Source organism: Misgurnus anguillicaudatus, chromosome 4, assembly GCF_027580225.2.
Source record: "Misgurnus anguillicaudatus chromosome 4, ASM2758022v2, whole genome shotgun sequence".
NCBI lineage: Eukaryota > Metazoa > Chordata > Actinopteri > Cypriniformes > Cobitidae > Misgurnus > Misgurnus anguillicaudatus.
In genome coordinates, this window is record NC_073340.2 from 9,339,168 (window position 1) to 9,357,872 (window position 18,705).

The 18,705-nt window shown below is 38.1% G+C and overlaps 1 protein-coding gene across 3 annotated transcripts in view; it reads left to right on the forward strand.

The window, feature by feature from the left end:
- The window catches only part of dnah9 (dynein, axonemal, heavy chain 9), a 260,170-nt gene that overhangs the window by 170,273 nt on the left and 71,192 nt on the right, over window positions 1-18,705 (forward strand). For all 3 annotated transcript variants that reach the window (XM_073866631.1, XM_073866632.1, XM_073866634.1), the window contains exons 44-48: window positions 4,948-5,110; window positions 5,408-5,531; window positions 8,389-8,531; window positions 8,952-9,113; window positions 13,674-13,907. In XM_073866631.1, coding sequence (XP_073722732.1) covers window positions 4,948-5,110; window positions 5,408-5,531; window positions 8,389-8,531; window positions 8,952-9,113; window positions 13,674-13,907 — 826 coding nt within the window. The remainder of the gene's footprint in view (window positions 1-4,947; window positions 5,111-5,407; window positions 5,532-8,388; window positions 8,532-8,951; window positions 9,114-13,673; window positions 13,908-18,705) is intronic.

The following is an 18,705-nucleotide window of genomic DNA, read 5'->3' on the forward strand; positions in this document are numbered from 1 at the left end:
TCAAATCGTGCATCATTTTGAAGTTTTTTTTTTAAGAATTTCAAACTATAAATACATTTTTTTTTTAATGTAAATGAAATGGACATAGGGCTAGGTCTTAAAAAAATCTAGGCTATAGAATACGTTTCTTTGCTGTCGGTAGCCTATGGGCTACTCTGTTTCTGCCACTCTGTTGAATATGCAACAGGTAGGGGAGGAGCTAACGAAAGCACTATTTAGCTACCGGAATGGAACCATTGATCTCTACAACGGTAACTTGAAAAAGTATCTTTAATATTTAAATCAGATAAAGATAACGCATTATTACATTAAACGTAATATAAAACATAAAACCATGAAACAAAATAATATTTATAAAAACATCCCCAAAATAGCCCCTGTAATCTTTTCATAACCTCATTATTTATTCAATTACAACAGCCAATGGCAAGTCTCCAGCAGCAATATGTTTATATTTAGTTTTAGATGTTCTGTATGGTACACACATAAGGTGGTTATACAGTAGGTATACAGTATTGTACGTTTATTTATCACTTGATCGTTATTCCTTCGGCGCAGCAGTTTAATATAAAGCAATAAACCCCAAGAAGCAGTGGGTTACCAGTGCATTTTATAACAGCTAAGGGGCGTTGTTAGGCACGACGCGAAGCGTCTTAACCCCACTGCTTCGAGGGGTTTATTGCGTTTATAAAACGGTTACTTCCTATGCATAACGTTAGCGGGATTTTGTCAAATAAAACACAAATAAGTTGTAATTATATTAGTACAAATATTACTCTTCCGCCAAACAAAGTAGTTCCTCAGAATCAAGTGTGGCTGCAACAGAGCAGTTCCCAACCAACACAGATGCAGCAAAGACACAATGAAAATATGATTTAAGACTGTGGTGTTTATTTTATAAATCAACATTCATCTAATTTATACATTAACATTTATATCGTATAACTGTTGAAGTGATGATCAAATATGCTTGGAAGCATGCTGAACTCTTTCCCCGTCAGCGTTTTAAGTTGCCACCCAGTTTTAGTTTAATGCCTTGCAGAAAAATTATCTTCTTTAAATAAACAAAAAATATCAAATGAAAGAATAGACCATCCGCTTTAAAAAAAAAAAAAACGGTTCATCCTACCTTCATTTGTTCTCTTATCACCTCTCAAATTTTTTAGCTAAAAGCGGAGATAATTCCATTTTTGTGAAGAACTTTTGTAAGAGATCAGATTCAGCGCCATGAACAGTACTACACTGTGTTTTCATTGTTGAGTGAATGCGTCAGTGTTTAAGTTGGGTAAGATCGCCACCCAGTGGATAATAGCGGACGTATGAACTTGAGTTATAAACTCCTCAGACAACGTTTTCTCTCTATTGACGAAATGACTCAACAATATTTATTAACATTTATCTGGATATCGCCATTAATTGTGCAATTGTAGACAAATAAAAAATATGATTAAAGACTGTGGTATTTATTTTATAAATCAGTACGCAGCAACAGTGGCGCAGTGATACTTATGTAATGTGGTCTGAACCATGAGGTTACTGGTGTATTTTATCATGGCTTAGAATGCGTTTCAACCAATCAGAATGAAGAACCAGAACTGCCCGTTTTATAAATCTAATTTTGGTGGTTCTGTGACATCATCAGCTCATTCAGGTCATGTCTGAGTAAAACTCACGTGCAAAAATCAACTTGAGAGGAAAGATTAAAGTTCTTATGACATTTTACTCCTGCGACCCGCCACGATTAGTTGAGTACACTTTTATATGCTGCAGATCACGTTAATATTCTTATTATACATTTTATACACTCACTAGGGGTTTTCACACTGCGCTTAACCCTGGGTTATCTTCATTCTAAACCCCGCTTTTAACCCTGGGTTAAGGAGCGTTTCACACCTGTAATTTGAAAGCGGTGTTAGCACCGCTTTTTACCCAGGGTTATGAAACCCTGCTCTGGAGCAGGGTTAGCACCGCATTTGTGGTGTTAACCCTGCATTGTGGTGCCAAACGCATGCAGTGTGAAACGAAGCAGGGTTAGAATGTTATGATTCGAATTAAACACAGTTGAAGTAGCTAATCAAGGCTTGATAATTACAGACAGGTGTGTTGAAACTGGGTTGGAGACTCCTGACCCAGGGTTTAGGAATGCACAGTGTGAAACGTCAAATTATGAATACCCAGGGTTATCTCTTAACCCCTGGTTAAGTTTGAACAGTGTGAAACATGAAAAAAATAACCCAGGATTCCGTTAACCCTGGGTTTAGAATAACCCAGGGTTAACAATTTCAGGTGTGAAAAGCCCTTTTGAGTGATCCCTGTATATATGGTCTGGACTAAGCCCCGAATGTCCTTCAATGCTGGAAACGCCTCTGCTTAAGCATATAGCTAAATTAATGATTCTTTAATTGATTTTTAAAAATAATTTATGAATGACAGGCAACACTGACAGTGACAATGCAATCTTTATTTGAACTAATCATGTCATTTATTTATTTATGTAAAGTGTGAAATAAAACCGGTGTCTCTAACCACGATTACTATATAAGGACACATTACATTTATTGAAAGCGATGTTTTAAAAGAGATAGACACAGAACTGAGAGAGAGAGGCACTTGATAGAGAGACACACTCACGGCTCTCTCGCTCTCTCTGAAAGTGTAACTGTGTTACTATGGTTACTAATGTTTATTGTAGCGGATTAATTTCTAACTGTAATCAAACTGACTGGAACTACCTGTGCATTAAACAGTTTTAATGCACACCTTTCAGCCAATCAGAGAATCGAGTATTTAAACAGACCATGGTATAACCATCTTTAGTATATAGACAGAATTTTATTGAATTATTTGTTTAAGCTAAATTTTCTATCAGGTGTTACAACAAATCATCTGTTTGTTACAATTAACCCCACCTATGGGGTAAGTTGTAACATTTGCACTCCTGTCACTTTCGGTGTAATTGTACGATAATGGTAGGTCCCACCAACAAGCTTTAATTAAAGACACAAATAGAACACTGCCTGTATGAACGAGCAACCGACCTCAAACCCGTATTCTAGTTAAACCCGGCGCCTGTAACCATAGTGACGGATGTCAGTATTTAAAAAAGTATTATTTATGCAATGGGCAAAACTTTATTTATATAGTTAAAAAAACAGCTGGCTTGTGTAACGCTTACCATTTGTGCAGAGAAAAACAAACAAGGGTGGTTGCTTATTAAAGTTTTGATTTCCAAAATGAATAAACAAAAAAGCAACTGCACGTTTTACCAAAGCAAATATATTCAATACAAAAGTAATCAAAATGACTTGTGAAGCAAATCGAGCTGTTTTTGCAAGAAATTTAACTTTATTTAAAGCATTAACACAGCCAAATAGGAAGTACGCTTACGCTCCCGCTCTGTAGGTGGCGCAGAGAGTATGGTTTGCCAACCGCAGGCAAAACCAGCCTCTTAGCGCCACCTAGAGAGCGGGAGCGTAAAAGCGCAATTTATAGACCCCTTCAAGGATTGTAAACATTGAATGACTTTCGGGTGCACGCGCAGCATGGGGTTAAACTGTTCATACCATACAGGCTTTATAATGTAATCTAACGGGGCTGAAAAATGATGACTTACCTCAAATGAAGTGAACACAACAAACACAAGCCTCTTTGATATTTGCATTGTCCCAGTCTGCACGTTAATTGCTTGCAGCCGCAGATGTTGTATTTTTTTGTTTTTGAGATTCTGCATGAATCGCGAAAACTTAACGGAAGACCTGGTGCGATTTTCACAGCCCACTACGTAAGTAGGCATTTTTGACGATACCGAATAATACACAACTCAATCTGCTGTAATGACTTTTCTGACCCCGACATGTGCAGTGGGAACCGCCTGTGGCGTGAACCGTGAAGGGCTCTATATGTTGCAAGGTTCTGTATGGACACTAATAATGTTGTAAATAACGTTCAATATCCTGCAAAAACCGTCCGATTTGCTTCACAAGCAGCAAAAAATGTCACCAGGAGTCATGGAGATTTACTTTTGTATAGATATATCTGCTTTTTGAGCTCTCCAAGGGACGGATCTTTTGCCTTGAATTATATGAATCACAGATGGGTTTTTTGCAAAAAAAATCTTCTTTATTGCTTCACTGAGTAAATAAACAGCTAATTTTTACATTCCTTTTATTATACACTTAACATTATATTAATCGTCCACTTTTAAGGTTTTAACTCTATATATCTCACTTACTGGGCTGCACGCAATTCTATGCATTTTGTACTATGTTCTGTGGCGTCTATGAAGTTAATATAATATAATATCATATTAACTATTAACCTTATGGTGCAATTCTGCTGCGTAGTTTGCAGTCATTTTCATGCACTGTAATGTTATCTCAACACAGAGAGCAATAAATTACATGACAGACAACTTGGTTGTCCAGTGCGATTCCGTTCACACGCCACAGCTCTGTAAATACGGTTGTGAAACCCGAAAAGTTACGGGTGTGATGTTGGTTATAGAATGCGGTTGTCAAACCCGTAAATAACCGAACTGCTTGTGAACGGAACCGTCTTAAGGACTCAAATACGGGTTTGACAACCGTATTATGGTACCGTGTGACCCAGCCATAGAGCCAAAGTCAAAAAGCGTTAGGTTGTGCCCTGCTCTCCCTTACTCATTTTTTTCAGCATGGGTCACATATGTCCCCTTTAAGTGCAAATCGAATAAACTGTATCACGTGTATGTCCAGAGTTTTTTACCCTAAAAATAGGGGATCTCAGTTACTGACTAATAACCTTTCCATTATTAGGTAATGCTTGAAAAAGCAATGACATTATCCAAAATTCCAATTCTTGAACAAATAGCACAAAGTTTAATTTTTCTTTGACTCCATATCCTGTTTGATACTAGAGTATTTCAATTTCTTGAACCTCATTAGTCTCTACTGTACACATTTACTTCAGTTGCCGTATCAATCGGATCCTGGAGTCTCCTAGAGGAAACGCTCTGCTGGTTGGAGTTGGAGGCAGCGGGAAGCAGAGTCTCACAAGGCTGGCAGCGTTCATAAGCTCTCTGGAGGTCTTTCAGATCACTCTGAAGAAAGGATATTCCATACCCGACCTAAAGGTTCGCCAAGATTAACACTTAACTAAAATGAAACAATCTCTACAGCACCAGCTTGCTTTTTGCCCTTTCAAATTTTTATTGTAATGCTCCTGTCTATCTGTGAAAACTCTAGAATATACTGAAATAATTAACAAGTACACAGAGGACCTCTTGAACACACTATCATTTTGCACATTACTGTGTACAAAGCTCATCAACTTTTATACCCGTAATATGTTTTATTTCAATTGCCCTTTAGGGAATTCTCCAGGGAAGAGGAGCTCAGTGACATTTGAATGTTGTTTTGTGTATTTTTAGAGCGATTTGGCTGCATTGTACGTCAAAGCTGGCGTGAAGAATATTGGCACGGTGTTCCTCATGACAGATGCCCAGGTCGCAGATGAGAAGTTCCTAGTGTTGGTGAACGACCTGTTAGCATCTGGTAAGGCTGCATGCTGTGTTTCTAAACCCTTGTGCCATCACATAGTGTCTGCCAAACATAAGAAATGAAGCAGATGATGGTATGCATTAAATGTTGTCTTTTTTGGGCTTAATGAATATTGTAATAAAATAATGAGATTTTTAATTGGCCATTTTCTAAAGGCTGTCGTTAGACTGGTTTACCGATTTCCTGCTTTTCTATTGACTTACAAATATGTGCATGTTAAGACAGATGTTTTAATGGTCTGTATTGTGCCAAAACTAGTTGTAAGAGCTGGGAAGTTTATTTTTTTTAATCAGTTGAGTAAATGCATAATTTAATGTTTAAGTTGCATCTATATTCTGCTCCTCTAATCTGAACAGACAGCTTGGAGTTCTCATATTTACTAAAATAATATTATGATGCTTTCACTGTTTGTATCACTCCTCTTGTTTGTGTCTCTACATTGCGGGGCAGCATGTAGAGGTAAATCTCACAAAAACTATTTTTGTTGGCAAGGAAAAATACACTTTAAAGGGTTAAAGGGGGTACCTCGACTATGTAGTAGGCAATATTCTCCATAGTGGGATCGTCCTATCGTCAGTATCAGTGCGAGTTTTGACACTGGTATGACCACAACCTTCTTGAACATGATGCCATTAATCCGAATGTGTCATTGATGCCTGGGTGCGCTGTAAATTACTTGCACGGCAAGGAGCGGAAACAACTTTCTTACTGGTTTTAAACCCCTGCATGCATTACAACCTCTCTTTAGCTCATTACAAGCTCAAGTGCGAGGAAATGTCCAAGCGCATTACAACCTTTCTCCCAAGCTGTGTGTATTTCAAGGTCAGGTGCATGAAGTCAGAGCTTGGTTGCACGCTGGTGTCCCAAGTGCAGGTTATGTAAGAATGCAAATGTGAAACCATGACGACAATAATAATAATAATAGCATAATAATAATTTATATATATATATATTTATACCACGGGTCTGTTGAATGCTGCATTCTGATTGGCTGAGAAATGTTCTATGGGTGTTGATAATTTTTCTGTAAACCGCACACCTAACTTTTCAAATGTCTTAAAAGTAGGCACCAGAGCAATGTTTGTGGTAACCGTGGTATAAGCGGAATAATTGACTCCGGTCCTTTGAATTATTTGAAAATAATGCACAGCTGCGGTGTAACGGCACTCCGCTTCGCGTCGTGCCACATTACCACCTTGGTGTGCATTATTTTCTTATAATTCAATGGCCCGTCGTCAATTATTCCTTACATATATCTCTCATCATGAAGGCTATCGCTATCAATCACATGGCACAACCCGAAGACTTGTATGCTTTAAAGTGGACATTTCATAAGACTTTAAGATGTCAAATAAATCTTTGGTGTTCCCAGAGTGGATATGTGAAGTTTTAGATCAAAATACCATATAGATAATTTATTATAGCATGTTAAAATTGCTACGTTGTAGGTTTGAGCAAAAATGTGCAGTTTTGAGTGTGTCCTGTTAATTGCTGATCTCTGCACTAAACGGCAGTGCTGTGGTTGAATAGTGCATATTAAATGGCTGTATTATCCCTATCCAGGGTTTCCCGCAGAAAATTTGTTAGTTAATGTGGTAGGGTTGGGCGGGGCCCGGGGCGTGGCAATCAAAGGGTGTACGCGTTATGATGAAAATTTAAATATTTTTATTTAAAACACTCAAATAAAACTTAATTTTGAAGAAACTGTGACAAAAAAATGAACACATACTAGATTGTTAATGAATTAAATGTTTTTAACAGATTCTTCTAACGGGAATAGCTGCGTGATGAAGTGAAACTAAAGGGTTAATAAACACAAACTAAAGCAGATGTTGTAGAACATCAGACGAACGATGATAGATGGCGCAAAGATTGTAAAAACTGATTATTTCCCACTATTAATGACATTATCTTAAAGGAGTGTAACTACTGTAGCATGTAATAATGCACATAAATAACGTGAGCAAGAGCGCTCAATTATATCTAATCAACAGGCACGTGAAACCTAGCTAGCAGGGTGCTCAAACAACAAAATCACCAGCTAACTCACTTTAAAATCAAGAACTATACACTAATACAATAACAGGCTTAAATAACCCCAAAACATAATTCCACTTACAGTTCTCACAGACACGCGTTTTATCAACTGGCTATCCTCCAGAAATGTTGGCCACGTCTTTATTTCATTTCGGCCATGTGGCGCGCGTGCACGCTCACGGTGTAAAGCCCGTCTGCGCTATTTTCCGAGATGTTTTATCAAATGGCTAGTTATCCTCCATACAGTGACGTCCGGACCACGTTTTTCTTCTTTCGGCCGTGTGGCGCGCGTGCGGTGTGAAGAGCGTCCGCGCTATTCTCCGAGACTTGACAGGACTTTTTGGCAGCTAATTTTTTTTTTACGACGTTAAGGCGGTAGGGTTTCCAAGCTTAGGCGGGCCGCCCGTACTGCAACGTGCTGCGGGAAACCCTGCCCTTATGACATCATAAGGTGAGCCAAATTTCAATTACCTATTTTTTCACACGCTTGCAGAGAATGGTTTACCAAAACTAAGTTACTGGGTTGATCTTTTTCACATTTTCTAGGTTGATAAAAGCACTGGGGACCCAATTATAGCACTTAAACATGAAAAAAATGTTTTCATGATATGTCCCCTTTAATATATTTAGTATAGCTCAACTAGTAGAGCACTGCCTTAGCACCCAAAGGTCATTGATTCCTGTTATCCAAAAAATGACGATTTCTGAGCACTGCTAATCTGCTATAAGCCCGATGGCACAATTCATTTTCCTTACTGTCAGCATGCTTTTTAAACAATCTTATGTCAACATTTTTCTTTTGCATTGATCACAGGTGAAATCCCAGACCTCTTTCCTGATGACGAGGTGGAGAACATCATCGGTTCTTTAAGAAATGAAGTGCGTGGCCTGGGTCTCGTGGACACAAGGGAAAACTGCTGGAAGTTCTTCATCGACCGCGTTCGTAGGCAACTCAAAGTGCGTGAGCAAAAATGATTCATGACAGCGCAGCCTTTGTACTCCCACATTCTTTGAAAAAGATTAAGCTCTGTACACCCTCTTTTCGGTCAAGCATCACACAGCGAGTTTTTAGCTCATGCAGTATTACAAGATGAACGTAAACAGAATTGCGAATATAGGGAGTCTGTCCTACTGTTGGTAAGTTCATACTGTAGTAGGATGTACTGTAGGTGTATGCACTGTAATGGTTTTGTATTGAAACCCAAATTTTGTTTTTGCTATCTGCCACTGGCACTTGGATATAGATCTTGTTTGCAACAGCGCTCATGCACATTCATTACTGGTTTGCCAATATAACATGCAGTCCTATTTCTTCACATTTTGTGTTTGCATTATGCATCTGGTGTTCTCTTTAAATTTAAGGTCCCTGTTTTGCAGGTAGTCCTGTGTTTCTCACCTGTGGGAAACAAGCTAAGGGTACGCAGTCGAAAATTCCCAGCAGTGGTTAACTGCACTGCCATCGACTGGTTTCACGAGTGGCCACAGGAGGCCTTGGAGTCGGTCAGTCTTAGGTTTTTACAGGAGGTAGAGCACATCCAGGTGAGTCACCCACCCAAACTGAATTCAATAGGGGGGCAAAATAACATTTTGACCTAGCTTACCAGGATGCTATGAAGCAGCGAAACAACATTTCTTTGCATATTTTTTTCTCAAGATTCCCTCAATCCAAAGCACAGGGATCAAATGTATTCGATTTATTCTGCACAAGCCTCTTGCAGCAGTAATACATCTCGATGTGAGCTCAGAATGAAACTGACTAATGGATTCAGGTGCAAATGCAATTCAATGCCAAATGTAATTTTTTGGAAATAAGTCATGAAAAAAATAAGTTGGGCAAGGCTTATGAATAATAAGAGATCTGTACATGGTAATGACTAGAGCTGCAACAACTAATCGATAAAAATCGATTATGACATTCATTTTCGAATTTCATTATCGATTAGTTGGTCTGTGACGTCACTTGGTCCCGCACCACTGCACCGTCGGCCAACATGCATACACGTCAGGTGCTGTTTCTTCATACAGCGTGAGCTGCCTGCTCAAAGTCGGTCACGTTTTGTTCCTACAATGCAAGCTGCATGCAAGGTTCAGAGGTAGTCGAAAACCCTTTCGATCGGATTGCTTTTGTAATGTAAATGCACATGTTGATTGAATGTGTTCGATCTATTTTTCTTATCTGAGATACTGAGCGCAATGTTTTACTTTTCTGACTTCGGGCGCAAACACAGTTCTATTTTTAGCCTTTTATTGATAAAACTAAAGCGGCTGATCTTTCATTTTACAAGCGTGTGAAAGTTGCGCAATCTTATTTCATTAATTGCGCTGATAATTCAGAGAAAGCTCTAACATTCATGTACAAAACTGTGCAGAATGTTTACTTACAACACAAGCAGCGGACTCCGACATATTAGTTCACGTCCAGTGGCGGATTTAGCAAATTGGGGGCCAAAGGCGAAGGTATGTATGGGGCCCCCTATCCGATCTATAAAAGAGAACGAATTTTTGTTAACTCCAAAATGAAGATGGAAAGCAGAGAACACACAAAGTGTAGCACTACACAAACCAATAGAGAATAAGTCAATGGGGCAAAAACAGCCACGAACAGTAAATGAAGGAGAAAAAAATTTAATCTGATGCTGCACAAAAATTAGCAATGCATCAAAGCCAATGTTGTTACTAATCTTTCCCATGCTCAAGACTGTTATAAAATGTAAAAAAAAAACACTTTTTATATTGAAAAAAAAGTAATTGTATGTGAAAAAATCATTGGCAATTAAAGAGTAAAAATCCTGGATTTTTTATTAAACATTTAGCAGTTTGAATGAGGACTAAGGTTGATAAACAGATTTAAGCAAAAACATTTAAAACCAAATATTTATCTGAATTTTACAGCAGTTTAATTTAGTGGATGTTTTCTTCACGAACATAACGAAAGGGTTGTGAATTTGCCCACAGTGAATTGTTGAGTTTTTGAAAAATTTTCAAAGCATTTTTCCAGAGGTGGAAAGTAACGAATTACATTTACTCACGTTACTGTAATTGAGTAGTTTTTTTGTGTATTTTTACTTTTTTGAGTAGTTTTTAAAATCTGTACTTTTACTTTTACTTAAGTATGTTTTATTTAAAGTATTGTACTTCGCTACATTTTAAATCATATCCGTTACTGAGTAAAAAAATATTTTAAAAAGCAAAGTGATAAAGACGCGAAACGGATGTAAATGGGCGGGGCCCGGGGAACGCGCAAAAAGAACCATGTAGACGGACGAGACAGGCGCGCGCTAATGCAGACCCGCCTCAGTTCAAATCTTATGAAAGAAACCCCTGGTCATATTTAAGCGACCACTTTCCACTGACGCAAAGCGAGTGTTTCATTTCTATGAAAGTTAGGATTCATGCTCTTAAGTACGAAATTGCACGACGCGTTTTTAATACCATGCGCATTATCTTCCGACGTCTAGCAGCTTCGCGTCAAGTCAAACACAACTTCAAAACGTATGACATTGCAGAGAGAGAGAGAGAGAGCGCGAGAGAGAGAGAGAGCAAAAGAGAGAGAGAGCACGCGAGAGAGAGAGAGAGAGAGAGAGAGAGAGAGAGAGAGAGAGAGAGAAGAATAAATGTCATCAGGTCCCCAGGTCAGGGAAGTAAGAAGATAATAAACGTGTCAAATGTATATAGACATGGCACTCATCTCATTATATGCTCATTTAAACTAGATATATAGTTTAATAAAATAATGTATGTTACCAGCAATACATCAATTACAACCTTACTATACTGATTGTATTTACTAGCTGCTGACCACCTTCAAAAGTGCATAACTCACATGTAAAATCATTAAATAATTCCATAAATGTTTCTTACTTTAAAAAAGCTTTTTATTTTATTAACTTTTTGTTATTGCACTTTAATTGTAAAGATGTTCCTACAATTAAACACAACTAGTTTGAGATTTATATTCCCTTGTCGTTTTTGAACTATACTAGAATCCTCCACCTCTTCCCGCTGTAAAAAAAGTAACTTTTACTCTGAGTAAAGTTAAAATGACTTACTTTTTACTTTTACTTGAGTAGATTTTTAGACAAGTAACTTTACTTTTACTTAAGTAAAATATTATTAAAGTAACTTTACTTTTACTTGAGTACAATATTTTAGTACTTTTTCCACCTCTGCATTTTTCCCAAAATAAGATTTGTCACCATAAATCATTCCATTTGCTGAAACACAGAGAAAGTTGTGGCCAAATTAAGACTCAACAACACCCTATAGTGGACGAAAACATCCCCAACATAACACAAGGGTTAAATTAGTTTAAATTAGTTTTTTCTGAAGTAACGTTATTTAACATGAACTGGACATTTTAACTACTATTTCAAAGTTTCAACGTATTTCTTAAGAATATTAATACAATTTACAATGCTTTTGAAGTGTTCATGATGATAAGGGTTTAATTAATTAATTTATTAGATTGGTTGGAGGCCCCCCTAATATGACCGCTGGTAGGGGGCCCCAAGCAGCCGCCTACCTATGCCTCTATGTTAAGACCGCCTCTGTTCACGTCTGTATAAACTCGTCATTACTCCCACTGGCTTTAAATGACAGCAGAGGGACATTTAAAGATTTTTTACTCTTTAAAAGTTGCACATTTTTTTTATTTAAGGCTTAAAATATCCAAATAAAAATATTATATTATTAACACACTGTAGTGTGTGACTTTTGCACTTTTAAAAGTACACTTCTACATGTGAATGCCCTAATTAAGTGCCTTATTTAGCTATGTGAAAACATCTAAGGTAGATATTTATATTTTATTTGATTAATCGAAAAAAATCAACCGATTAATCGATTATGAAATAATGGTTAGTTGCAACCCTAGTAATGACAAATTGTGAGCCTCAAACACGATTGTTACCTTTTTTTATGTAAACCTTGTGCGTGCAAAAGACCGCTGGTAAACAGGCCAATCTCAACATAACACCAACTCTGACGCTACAGTTGAGATGTACGCCCCAACATTTACGCATTAAATCAATTACAATGTTGTTACAATGCTAAAAACAAAGTTGAGGGCTAAGTTAGCGTTATATGCTAGTTAATGCTAGTGTTTAGGCTGAAATTATACTATTGATGTTACAGTTACGTTTTGCAGGTCCATACTGAAAAAACACAAACTTAACAATCCATTAACAATCTCCAAACAATTGGTTTTCCTCAAACTCCATATTTTCGTCTGATACAGGCTCAAACATAAGGTCTGTTTACACCGATGGGCAACCTTCCGATCCCTCTGATGAAGCCAATACGGAAGTGCCTTAAACCCCAATTCACCGACTTGCCACTAGATGCTGGCTCCAAATGGGAGTCAATTCCCATAGACCTCCATGTTAAAATGCCCGACTTTACAGTAGAAAATAATGTTTACAGCTTTGTACAAAAGGTGTTTTTGGTCTGTATAGCTAATTTTGCCCTCCATGACAACTGTGAGGGGGGTACATTTTTTTTGTAACATCCATTTAAATTATATTAAGCCTTAAAGTTCTGCATAATTAAGTGCGTGGCCACTTGAGTGAGGGGTGAACTGCCACTGTTGTCACTAAAATCGCGCTAGGTGGGTGTGGTTTCAGCAACCAGCCACCTGAGCTCTACCCATGTCCCGCCTCTTTACCCATTTTCGGTTATCCGCGAGTGATTCGCGGTAACGTGGGGCCAAGATGGCGACGGCAGGCAACGCCTACTTTAAGCTTCAAAAACGATCTTCACAAACCAATGGGTGTGTCACGGACACTACATCCATATTCTATGGTTTACACACACAGCTACTGAATTGAACTGCTCTGAGAAACAGCCAATCAGAGCAGAGCTCAATTTTGTTATTCATGGCCCTTTCAAATAAGGGAAAAACGTTTCTGGATAATTTTTTCACTTAATAAAGCCACATACCTTCTATGTAGATATCAGAGAACACTTATTAACATATTATTTTAATGCATTCTTTTGCACCTTCAAGGGAAAATGAAATGGCTGTGTAATGTGACATTTCTGCTAATATGTGTTGGCAATAGTTGAAATGTTATCACATTGTTTATTTATCCACATATCTAGCCAGAGGTCAAGGACTCTGTGAGTAAGTTCATGGCTTATGTTCATGTAAGTGTGAACAAGACCTCAAGGGACTACTTGGCCAATGAGAGGCGGTACAACTACACGACACCCAAGTCCTTCTTGGAGCAGATCAAGCTGTATCAAAACTTGCTGGCACTAAAGAGAAAGGATCTGACCATGAAGATGGAACGGCTGGAAAATGGCTTGGAGAAGCTCAACAGTACCACTGCTCAGGTGCGCCTTGTCATTATCACCACTTCACTTATCATAGGCATCATATGCTTTGAATTATGAACCAAGCCCAAAGTTATTATCTCAGCATAGGGCAATACATATTTTATGAATCCTTTTTGATTAGCATAATAGCAAAGGTCTGTCCTAAATGAAAAGGCCACTCAAAAATGGGTCTTTCTGAACTAGAGGCATAACAGAAAGAGGAATGGTTTATATAGTACTGGCCCTTCTTTTCAATATAATGAAATCTCTAAAGTCATAAAACTACTTTTGTAAGTAAGTTTCATGCCAGTGTAGTGATTTTGAATAAGCGCAGACTTACTATAAGTTTCACTGTGTTCCTTGCACAAATACGGCTTCAAAAGACTTTTTCATACCCTATAACAATGGTCTCCAACATGGTGCCTGCAGGCAGTGGCGTGTTTACCATTTTGGGGGCCCTAAGCAAGGTCCATGGACGACATGCCCCAACATTGCCTAAGGTTTTTCTTTTGAATTGCATAACAGTAATATTGAGTATATAGAATTGAGTTAGACTGGATTTATTTTATTTTGAACTGCTTAACACAAAATAGTTACAATTTGGTATAAGACAAAAATTATTTGTTTAAAAAATACAAATATTGCCATTAGCACCAATAGTAGCATTGTGGAGTACATAGTATTAGTATTCACAGTCTGTTAAAATCAAAACAGATGGGTCATCTAGTGGACTTTCAAACAAGCAAAAAATCAAAAACTCGCAGTACAACTAAATAGGCATTTCCTAATGCACATAATATGCTATTGAAGACCAGTGGTTCTTAAACTTTTTATAGTGCGGCCCCCCTTTGTGTAGTGTACATTTCTTCGCCCCCCCCCCCCCAAGAAATTAATGAACATAAACAATCACAAACATAGAATTGTAATTAAATAAAAGATAATAAATTATACAATGTAGTGCTGTTGGCTAGTTGACTGTCTTTTTCTTGGGCCGGTTGCACCATCTGGACTTAAGTCAGGGCGGCTCATGGCTTCTTTTCCGAGGAGGCACGAATGCGAAACTTGTGAAAACATAATCTGTGTGGATCGACATGTCAAAATATGAAGTTTCGTTGCAAAACGAGATAACCACCGTTATTTTAATTGTTCAGAAATCTCGTATTTTGGTTGTGCATTCCAATTAATTTCAATTCAACTGCAGTTGGTTTGTTTTGATTTAAACCTTCATAACTTAAAAAATACAGCTAAGTAGCACCATAAAACAAAATAATAACATGATAATAAACATATTTTGAGAAAAATTTTAAAAAATGGATTTATCTTCATATGTGTTTGGGCATCATGTGAACTTTAGTGCATTGCACATCATGTCAAAATAAATGCCTGCTGCAGATGCTTCATAAGGGTTTATGATTAAAGAGACACTCGCTTTGCTAGATACTCGCGTAATCTCATGTCTAATTAGAGTTTAGTGTTAGGGGTTGTCTTGCGAGACAGGAGTGTTTCTTTTATCATGAACCCTTTCGACGCTTATGCAGCAAGCACGTATTTTGACATGACACGGGTTCCCATGACGCAATGCACACACATTTTGACACGAGCCACACACGACACCTCAAACGTCAACAATGAATCGATCTTTGATTAATTGACGATAAGAATTAAATCGATAAAACGTAACACTTGTCAAAAAAGCAAGCACATGTGCACGGCGCCTGCGCAAAGCACATACAGCCGGTGAAAACAAGCTGTAAAAGTTAAACTTGCCATGATCACAATGATGCTCGATGCCAAACACACACCTGGGGTTTTTAACATCGAGACGAGGCTGGCTGCTAACGCAACGAAATGGCATCCGCAGTGGATCTTACAGGGTCCGATACAGAAAATGCAAAGAGGGTTAGGATACTGAAAGCAAAGACCCTCTACAGGGAAGCCTGCAAGATTAGCGTAGCAACGCTGCTATACACAGGGAAGGAGACCAGAAACTGTTTTAATGAACAGATTCAAATGTAATCTTAAATTCAGGCAAGAAACTAAAATGTAAACTGTAAACGACTGTCGTTACACTCTGAACGTCGACAACATATATCAATTATCATCATTATTGACTGGCTGAGGCGCTACACGCTAAACACTGTTACGAGTTTTCTAATGGAAGGTTGAAGGTCTTCATAATATAAGCGTCTTTGCTGAATGTACGCTGCAGGTCTAAGCTGAGGTGACAACGGGACAAGTGCCGTTCGTGTGCTTTTTGAATAGTCTATGATTACAAAAAGTGGTGTATCAACGACTCAGAAAGTGAGGTGAACAGCTAGAAAAATAACACTTGATGATAATGAAACATTTATTTTGTCACGGACGCACAGACTTTAATGCGACTGTACAGAGAGTGCCCATATGAGGCACATATGAGTGCCCATACTTTGTCCATTAAGTCATTGTATTTCATTACGAGATTAAATTGATGATTTTTTATAAATACACCAACTACATTGACTCATTTTACAATCCCACTAGCATGTTATTTAGACAAAATACGTGAGGAAGCTGCTATTTTTACGCACACTTTTATGCCATGGCTATATGTCACTGCAGTAAAGGCTTATTGCACTATTACAGTTAACGATTATTTGATTGATTGATCGTTAATTTAAACGATCATCGAATATGGGAAATTGCATAAATTGACATCCCTACCCCGAAAACATAGTTTGCTTTTTCGCCTACTCAGAAGAGGAGAAAAAAGTTGAGTGAAAGCCCTACGTCAGACTTAGCTTTGTAAAAAATATTTACGCCTGTTGCACCATCTGAAATGATGCACATCCCCGCGTATGCGTTTAGCCGCAGTAATAGTTAAGACAAACTCCTCTCCCCCTCAGGATGCATGCGTCACGTTAAGACCCATCAAACACAACCTGCATTAACTAAATCAAACCTTTTCCTGTTTGCACAAAAGGGAAATGATAAGCTGCATAATTCTTGCAGCTGTTAATAAGTTCTTGATTTCTTTTAAATATCCAAGTATAAGAATTTATTGGTGCTGTCTCTCACTCAGTTATGCATAAAAGCCCACTGCTTGCATATCCTGTGTGAATCAGATGCGCCAATGTCTTATCAATTTAATTATGCCTGTTTTTGCTTTATACTTACGCCTACCTTTGACTAGACACGTAACAATTAGTCTAAGACGTCCCCTACACCTAGATGGTGCAACAACTATAAATTCTACATAGGACGTAAAGCGCATTTTACGTCCAGGGTAGTCTCATGATTGGGTGTACTGCATGCCCAGTGTTGTTGCAAAAAGTCTTAGCTTGAATCTTCATAAGAAAAAATACTCATGAGACAAAGGTTCCAGGTGCCAAACAAAAATTACTTTATTCGCTCGAGCCAACAAAGTGAGACAATCAACACCCCTCAAAGAGGTGCTCAAAGATCATCTGCCCTCCCAACATCTGACTCCTTTTGTATACAGTAAGATCAAACACTTCTTATCTGAGATGACGTATACTCTTCTCATTGGTCTCGGTCTACCACAATTAATTTTATTTGTTTGATGTAGCAGAAGTGCAGCTGAATCCTTCCTCATATCCAAAATGATATATTCTGCTTATTGGTTCTCATGGCCTTGGCCTAGCTTGCACAGATACCTTATTATTAATGTAGCGAAGTATAGCTGGACGGATTCTCTAATCTAAAATGACGTACTCCTGTTTATCGGTTGTTTCGACCTTGCTTCTCAAGATAATCGTGGCGAGAACAATCGGGGTATAGTCGCAGGATTGCACCCGGACTCTTTTAATTAGGAAACGAAAGTTAACTGAGAAAACGAAAGTTTAACTGGGTGTCTTATAGCCTTGTGTAGAAACAACAGGCCTTAGGCCTAATATAATATTAATACAGCATATGATCAGTAATATACCCAACAAAAACTACTATACCGGCTGGTCCAAGGGGCCCCTAATATTTAGTCACACAGAATTTATGATAAATGTATGTATTTTATAAAATGTTATACAACTGTGGCCCCCCTATGGTACCATTTTGCGGCCCCCTACTATAGACCTGCGTTTGGGCTGTTTTGAATTGGCCAAGCAAGCAACCACTTAGCAACATCATAACAACCTAATAGCAATCATTTAGAATTCCCTAGTAAACACACACTGTGTAGCATCATGTTTAAACACCATAGCAACCATATAAAAAAACCCTAGCAACCACCTACCCAGAAATCGTTTCTTTTTTTTAATAAATGGAAGAATGAAGTTAAAACCAATAATTGTTTTCTCAGCAACAACTCCTGCTAATTATTCTGATTGAGACATTATTACTTATCTAATGTTTCCTTCTGTTTAAGCTGCATTATGTCGTCTGGAAACTCATATAAAGCAGCTTGTATTAGAAGTGTGTGTGTGTTAATCCCGCAGGCACAGACCTGCTGAAAAAACTCTTTATATCCTCAGGTAATGGCCTCAGGGCTCCATCCTCAGTCCCACCACCCTTTAAATGGAAAAGCTATCAGAAAGCTCATTTATGTGCATAGATTGTATTTGCAAGGTAGGAGAGGAAAAAATCTCAAATCAAAATTCACACATTCGCCTGACATCCTATTGTGCGGTTGGAGATAGACGCCCACCACCACAACAACCTATTAACATTAGCGGTTTAGGTCCCAAGTTTGAGACGGCGAGTTTGGCTAGGATTCAAAATTAAAAGCAGGTGCTAATGAGGCAGAAAGTTTATTGGCGGTGCTTTATGCTGCATTATTAAGGTGGGACCCCTGTTAGATGTAATTTGTGGTTATCAATTTAAA